Here is a 7,523-nt window from a genome sequence, read left to right on the forward strand (position 1 = left end):
CAGATCGTACGTGACAGTGCAGACCCTGACAGGCACAAAAACGTTACCTATTTTTACATGTGCTAATAAATGGCACCAGCTTTTAAGAAAGAAGAGGCAATAAATTAGCTCAAACTCCCCTTGCTGTTCCCTCTCATTCTGACGACCACCTTGATGGTTAGTCTCCTATATGACATTAGTAGTGCAACAATTTTCAAGCACACATTAAAACCTCATATAATCACTGTTTTATTTTCACTTCCATTACTCCAGCCCCAGAGATCGCCTTTCAGAGTACTCCTCTCTATTCCCAACTGTTTTCTCCACAGGTGAGAAGCTAGATTGGATGTCTCTGCTTGTATAATTACTGGATAAACTCAGTAGGACACCGCCCCGGTTTATTTTTGCATTTGAAAAGCGTGACATACTTTGTAAGAATTGTGGCAGATTTGCCCAGGGTCTTAATGGTGGGATTTTTCTTTAAACACACGCCAAATTCAGATTTCAAATCAGTGTCTGATCACCTGTTTGATAACCTGGGGTTCTCAGCTTTCATTTCCCTTTGTACAGTCTTGCCAAATAATAGGATTCAGCAGAGTCCTTCCGGCTGGCCTGAGGCTTTATAGTTCTCACGTCTTGGAACTGCTCCTTCAGTCTGTTTTGCAGAAGATGGGACTCATGTCCATCCCAGAATTTACAAAGCATCGTTCCTTTTGGCTTTAAAATACTTTGGGACAAATTCAGAAGGCCTAAACATAGATTGATCAGCTTCTGATGATCCAGTTCTTTAATGCCTGTCGCATTAGGTGCCATGTCACTCAAGATAACATCCACCTTCTCTGCAGGAAGCAGACTCTGAATTGTCTTCAGCGTCCTTGGGTCTGCAATGTCAGCCTCCGACAAGAAGACTGCTCCTTCCAGAGGAGAAATCCACAGGAGGTCAACGCCAAGGATGAAGCCGGTGGGGACAGCAGGGTCTAGATTAGAAGAATGAATGACACACTGAACACTCATCACGGCTGGAAAGAACCTGCATATAAATGGGCTCCATGCTAGGCAATAAACAAAAGCGTTATCACCTGCCATGTCTGGTCTTCTTGTCTTTAGACAGTTTGCTGCTTGCATCTGGATGGATGGTTTGCTATAAGCTAATTCATTCAAGACATGAAAACTCAGTTACTTTGGATAAGCAAGGAGTATTTTTCTTGGTTTTCTCCTGTTCTTTCAAGGCTGACAGTATGGAAATCATGGACAATAGTACAGATGATAACACCTTATCTTGTAAATATTAATGGCTTAAAACACATAAACCGTACATAGTGGTTACTACCATTTTTCAAGAAATTAAATAAAAACACAGAAAAACAAAGCTGCCTGCTGGAAGCTACACGAGTTTCAAAACTGGATAAAGGGGTCCTCCCCACAACACAGTTAATCAGAACACTTTCTTATGCCTACAGTAGCACCACATGTTAAGTTTTTATTACACAATTATCATTTCTCCGGACCACATGAAGATTTTCACTGTCATGTAGGCACACACCTTCACGCTATCAGTGACTCTGATGTTTGCCAGTACCCATGTCCCTTCCCCACACCACCATCACAGCTGAGTTTTCTCACATGCTTCAAGATGACAATCATCCCCATCTCGCCTGCCGAGAACATTCACTTACCGGTACCTAAGGCGTTGACCCTCTCTACAGCAACCTGGCTCCAAGCACCAGGCGCTGCTCCACAGTCAAGAACAGAAAGTCCCGGACGAAGAATATGAAGCTTGTCATCGATCTCCAGTAGTTTGAAGGCACTTCGGCAACGGTAATGCTGCCACTTCCTTGCCTTGACGAAGGGATCATTTGACTGCCGCTCCAACCACCGGTGCTCAGTTCCAGTTTTCTTCAGAAACCCCACCGTGGTGTGGAAGCATTTGCTCACCAGATGCCGACAGCTGCCCAGGAAGACAGGTGAGTTAATCAGTTAGTGCATAATCACCAGGTATTTCAAAAGTCTCTATAGTAGTTAAGTCTAATCTTGACTATAGCTCCTCACATTTATCACCAGGCTTAAAAAAAAGCCTCCAAAGCTGAGATTCTTTGGCACCTTTATTTATCTGATCCAACCTCAACGAAAAGGGATGTATTTTGGATGGGGGCCTCCCAGGTTACCCCTGAGCGAAGGCAGGACAGAGGGCCCCACTCCCAGCCAGCTCTTCGCTCCCACTCCGGCGCTTGCGCTTCAGGCCCGCAGGGGCACGACACGGCAGAGGGACCCCTGCAAGGGCCTGGGCTGGCGGCCTCCGTGAGGGGGGTATGGCCGCCCGGCCCGTGTCCTCAGAGGACGAGGGATGCGCCGGCTCCCGGAGGCTCCTTCATCTCTCCGGGCGGAGCACGGACAGCCACGGGCACTGGTACCGCCACTCTCCAAGTAACTAACGCCCGCTCCAGCGCCCACAAACCCCAAACGCCCCTTCCCCGCTCCTGACGAAAACTTCAGCCGCCGGGACCATCCCGGCACCTCCCCGGGGACACCCCACCACCCCCCGGGTCAGAGCGGGACCCTCCGGCCCGGCCCGGCCCGGCGCCGAGCTCTCCTCAGCGACCCCTCCACGCACCTACCCCCGGCAGCAGCGGCGGCTGCAGCTGCCCCCCGCCACGCCATGGCGGCTGCCCCTCGGCCCGCCTCGCTCCGCCTCCCCTCACGGCTACCGCGGGGCGGCGCCGGGGGCGGGAGCGGCGGCGGCGCGGGAAGAGCCGGGTAGGCCGTGCCGGGCCGTGCCGGGCCGGTGCTGAGCGGGGGACACAGCGGCGGGCGGGAAAGGCGGCGTTTGGGGCAGAGGTGTTCGGGGAATGGGGACGGGGGCGCCTGGCACCGGGGATGCTGGGGGGGGTAAGGATTTGGGGAAGGGTTGCTGGGGGTCAAGGATTTGGGAAGGGGGTGCTGGTGGGGGTCAGGGATTTGGGGAGGGGGAGCTGGGGAGCTTCAAGAATTTGGGGAGCAGGTACCGGGGGAGCAGGAGAGACAGGGTCAGTAGGGAGTGTTAGAGAAGTAGGCACTGGGAGAGGCGCTGGGGGATCAAGGGTTTGGGCCCAGGATGGTGGGGACCAGGCATTTGGGGAGGGGGTGCTGGGTGTCTGGGGGACATCGGGGCGGCCTGGGCCTGAGCAGTAAGTCCAGGTTTCATCCTGCGCCCCCCGGGCCGGGGGAGCAGCTTGGCCTCCCCTCCGAGGGGTGCCGGGAGCCTGTGGCACAGCGTGCCCTCCTCGAGGGGTGCCGGGAGCCCATGGCACAGCGTGCCCTCCTTGTCTCTCGCCCAGAAGCAATGTGCACGTCCAGGCTCTTCACCCTCGTCCTGGTGGTGCAGCCGCCCCGCGTCCTCCTGGGCATGAAGAAACGCGGGTTTGGAGCGGGGCTCTGGAACGGCTTCGGGGGGAAGGTGCAGCCAGGGGAGAGCATCGAGGAGGCTGCTCGCAGGTGAGGCCTGGCCCAGCGCCCGGGGGAGAGGTGGGTAGTGGGGCACAGGGTGGGCCACGGAGGTGTTAGACCATTTGTGGTGGGCTGCAGGTGGAGTTACCGTGGCTTAGCTGATCAATAACACCGTCATAACCAGTGTGTTACCCAGCAGTACAGTCGTGAGCCATCTCTGAACAAAGAAAATCACCTGCACCACTGGAGATGAGGGATCTTCCACATGTACAAAGAAACAGGATTGCTCTTTGTTGCTTGTCATCTGCAAATCTTTAACTGTCGTCCAGTCTATGAGTAACTGGAAGTTACTGAGTATCCTCCCTCCCATCTCTTGGACTCTGATCTAAACTGAGACTTAGTTCGCTAGTGGTGGGCAGAGGTTCTTGCACTGTCCAGCAAGATGCAGAGTTGAATTTTGGCTATATAGCAGAATTACAACTTATGCCAGTGTACTGCTTATGTTTTAAATTTTAAAAGCATGGAACATGTGCTACCTTCCAGTAGCATTTTTAGAACTGTGTGAAAATGTAGTGACAAAATATTAGATAATCTCAAGGCACAGTAGAAATTTATTGAAAGGCACAGTAGAAATTTATTGTTTGACTGCGTGGCGGCATTTTTAAGCCCTAGTGCTGAGTTAGGGAATTGAATTCCACCAGTACAGAGGTACAGTACCATTTTTGATGCTTTTAGTACTGATTTCTTGAAGTTCTTTCTTCTGTCTAGTCATCGAAATAGCAGATAGCAGCTGAATTGCTAAACTCCTATAAAAATTATACATCTTATTCTTTACATGAATGTTGCTGATACAAAGCCACACTTTGCCACCTCCTCACTTTCTGATACATGCCCAAAATTGCCCTCACACCTGCAGGAAGTTCAGTGCTGGTGTGCCCAACAGCTACCTAACAGCTTTTGCCCTGAACCGTCTCCTCAGCTGTGCCAGTGCAACCGCCTGGGTTCTGTGGTGTGCTAATCCAGGGGATAGAAGGGTCCTCTGTGCAGATGTGCGCCCAGCAGTGCACGGCCTTCACATACCTGACACTTACATCGTGGCTTTTTGTGTAATTTATCCTTTCTGAGTGGAGGGAGGGAGATCAGTTTTGTTACTTAAACCAGGCCTCCATTTGCTAGGCTTACATTGCCACGGACTGTGGTGTAAATCTAATGGTTTAATTTAGCATTTGATTTCCTAGGTGTGTATTTATCTGTGCCAGCCCGGAGTTAGAAAACGGAGCTTTAGTCCATATGAGACGACAAGTGGTAGAAGCTTCAGCGATCTCAGTGCAACATGCCACAGCGTAGCCAGCGCCTGCTGCTATGGACTGTGGAACAGTCCAGTCCTCAGCCCTTTCCACATTATCTCATAGGAGTTTACTGCAGAATGACACAACTGATTCCTGCCGAGGTCAACTGAGCAGGAAGCAGTCCCCAGAGCCAGGGCCAGCTAGGCACACAGCCCACCTTCCTGGTGGGGAACAACGTGGCTGCAGTGCTGCCTCGGGGTGCAGCTCTGCTCTGAGTGGTGTCACAGCACAAATCTACCTCGCACCACCACTGCTCTGTATTCGAAGTTGGGGTATTAGGCTGTGGTTCCCTGTTGCACTGTCTCAGTTGGGTTTGCAGCGGCATAAGGTGTGAAGCGTCCTCACAGCACAGATAGTTAAATATTAAGCTGAAACATGAACAAAAAGTTTCCTGTATCAGTAAATTTCTGTACTTGACTGGGTACACCACATTCCTGTGAGCACCTGGGCACACACAGCTCTTCAGTGGCACATCTTATAAGGGGAGCATTTAGCTAGTTCATTATTTCTAGTTTGCTGCCTGTAATGTTTCCCCTTACTGTATACAGAGCCAAACAGCTGACAGATAAATTGCTTGGAGAACCACAGCAGTGTTGTGCTTTGTTGTTCAATTAGCACAGCCTGTAAAATGAGGCTTTTAGATTTGTTGCTGGAAAACTGTCTCTGTTTTAGACATAGTTTCTCAGGAAGATAAACTAAAATTAGCTAAGACATTAAGTTGGAATATAAATTTGAAGGACGGGATTCATCAAATTGATGCCGAAGGAAGCTGGAGCCTTAAAGATAATTTCCATTACACTTTAGAATTGTTAAGTTACTGCCAAATATGCAACTACATTAATGATTAACCTTAACTGAAGAGACACTGTTTCAAAGTATTCCTTATTTTTGTACATTAGAAAAACCATGACTAACTTCAAGCTATGCTGATTCTGTTAGAGACAGGTAAAAATTAAGAAAGCCCTAAGTGTGTAGCATAAACAGAGCGAGGAATTGAATGTGCTTCAAGTAGCCATGCGTGGCAATGCATGGAAAAGAGCTGTCTGGCAAGTCTCTCAAAGTGCTCTTAAAAGTCTTGCCTTCTAGCCTCTCGTTATGCTAAATGTACTTCCAAGGAGCAGAAATGGAAATTTTACACAATTGCTTTGTGTTTTTTGTAGGGCATTTGAATGGGAGACAGCATTCCTAATGTTCTGTGTGCGAAGTGTTATATAGTGTGTAGCATTCATTACTTAAATAAGCTTCAGTTAGCCTCAGAAGTAGCTGATTTTATAGCAAGTACAGATGTTCTAGTATTTCCTACCTGCGTCTCTGCAGTTCTCAAAGCTTTAGCTTGAGGTTGGCAAAGCCTTTTGTGGGTCTAAATAAAGCGTATCTCGGAGTTCTTATGCTACACCCAGCTATGGTCTTAATACGTGAGTGTTAGCCCACTTCTAACCAATGTCAGAAAACATCATTGTGCTGCAAGAAGTACTAAACAATTTTCCTATATTTTCCCCTTCCAACATAGACTATTTTCCTACCACCCTTTAGCACCTTGAAATAACACACGAGCCAGTCTGACATTGCTCCATTGTGGCGTAAGTAGGCTAATGGTTTGGGTGTAAGTAAGTAGACTAACAGTTCTGGTAAGCCAGAACTCTGCTGCGCCTTGCTCTGTTTTACAGATGCAGCTTTCACCTTTGGTTCACTGGAAGTGTTTTGAATGTGCGAGTAAAGCTACTGACTGCTTTTTTTGTTCTCCCACTGCTTGCTTTCATGTAAAGAAGTGTGTTTGTTGAGCAGGGAGCTCCTGGAGGAGAGCGGACTGACTGTGGACACCTTGCAGAAGATGGGTCAGATCACATTTGAATTTGTAGGCAACTCTGAACTCATGGAAGTTCATATTTTCCGGGCAGATCATTTTCATGGAGAACCAACAGAAAGTGATGGTAGGTAGCTGGCGGATGTGCATTCTCTGCTGAGGCAGTATTGCTCTTAAGAAATGCAGAACTATTCATGCCAAAATCCCTTTGAGAAGGGAGGCAGCTGGGCTGCAGAGGGAAGCTGCTTGTTGACAGATACTCAAAGTTTAGGCAGCAAAAAAAACAAGAGAAAGTCTCACGCAAAGTTCTTTTGTTTTCTCCCACCAGAAATGCGTCCACAGTGGTTTCAGCTGGATGAGGTGCCGTTCAATCACATGTGGGCAGATGATATCTATTGGTTTCCCCTGCTGCTTCAGAAAAAGTTGTTCCGTGGCTATTTTAAGTTCCAGGGACAGGACACTATTCTGGAGCACACCCTGAAAGAAGTGGAGGAAGTTTAAGAAAACGGAAGCATTCAACTCACGTGCTGCTGCCCACATTGGGCTAGAACACCATGAGTACTACTTAGAAGGATCTCCTTTCTCAACTCTCCAGAAAAAGAGACTTATTTGCCAGGTCACTGGGAAGTAAGGAAAATAAGGGGATTTCTTAGAGCAGAAATAAAAGTAACAAGATTTTCCATGCTGTGAAGTCCCTAGCTGTGGTTATACTTTAGTGGTTACGTGATCACAACTATTAAAAACTTAGTGTTAACCTTTTTCTTCACAGGTGGCTGATTAGTTAGGCTTTTCCCTTGTGGCTGGAAATGTTTTTAAAAGATTAAAAATATTTTTTAGTAAAAGCACGTGTTGTTCTGTTGTAAACAGCTGCCTAGCTTCTAGACTGTTTAAGGGCCTTTCAGGAGCTGGCTTCCTTTCACAGAAACATTAGGTGGACTGTGATGCAGCAGAATCCATTAAGTACCTTC

General features: G+C 48.4%; 2 protein-coding genes across 5 annotated transcripts; one reads left to right on the forward strand and one right to left on the reverse strand.

Annotated features, from left to right (window-relative positions):
- Nucleotides 1-212: 212 nt before the first annotated feature.
- On the reverse strand, nt 213-2,655 carry MRM2 (mitochondrial rRNA methyltransferase 2). 2 transcript variants are annotated; one of them, XM_068423363.1, is made up of 4 exons: nt 2,591-2,655; nt 1,656-1,927; nt 1,059-1,127; nt 213-956 (listed from the first exon to the last, which is right to left on the reverse strand). In XM_068423363.1, the coding sequence occupies exons 1-4, from the start codon at nt 2,635-2,637 to the stop codon at nt 532-534; spliced, it is 813 nt and encodes a 270-aa protein (XP_068279464.1). In that variant the 5' UTR covers nt 2,638-2,655; the 3' UTR covers nt 213-531. The 2 variants fall into 2 exon arrangements, with proteins under 2 accessions (XP_068279464.1, XP_068279465.1); XM_068423364.1 differs by lacking the exon at nt 1,059-1,127.
- A 66-nt stretch (nt 2,656-2,721) lies between these two features.
- On the forward strand, nt 2,722-7,362 carry NUDT1 (nudix hydrolase 1). 3 transcript variants are annotated; one of them, XM_068423213.1, is made up of 4 exons: nt 2,722-2,733; nt 3,297-3,450; nt 6,537-6,682; nt 6,884-7,362. In XM_068423213.1, exons 2-4 carry the CDS (start codon nt 3,299-3,301, stop codon nt 7,054-7,056), a joined length of 471 nt encoding a protein of 156 aa, XP_068279314.1. In that variant the 5' UTR covers nt 2,722-2,733; nt 3,297-3,298; the 3' UTR covers nt 7,057-7,362. The 3 variants fall into 3 exon arrangements, with proteins under 3 accessions (XP_068279314.1, XP_068279313.1, XP_068279312.1); XM_068423212.1 differs by having other exon boundaries at nt 2,724-2,733; nt 3,294-3,450; XM_068423211.1 differs by lacking the exon at nt 2,722-2,733 and adding an exon at nt 2,736-2,814 and having other exon boundaries at nt 3,294-3,450.
- The last annotated feature ends 161 nt before the right edge of the window (nt 7,363-7,523 follow it).

Source organism: Nyctibius grandis, chromosome Z, assembly GCF_013368605.1.
Source record: "Nyctibius grandis isolate bNycGra1 chromosome Z, bNycGra1.pri, whole genome shotgun sequence".
NCBI lineage: Eukaryota > Metazoa > Chordata > Aves > Nyctibiiformes > Nyctibiidae > Nyctibius > Nyctibius grandis.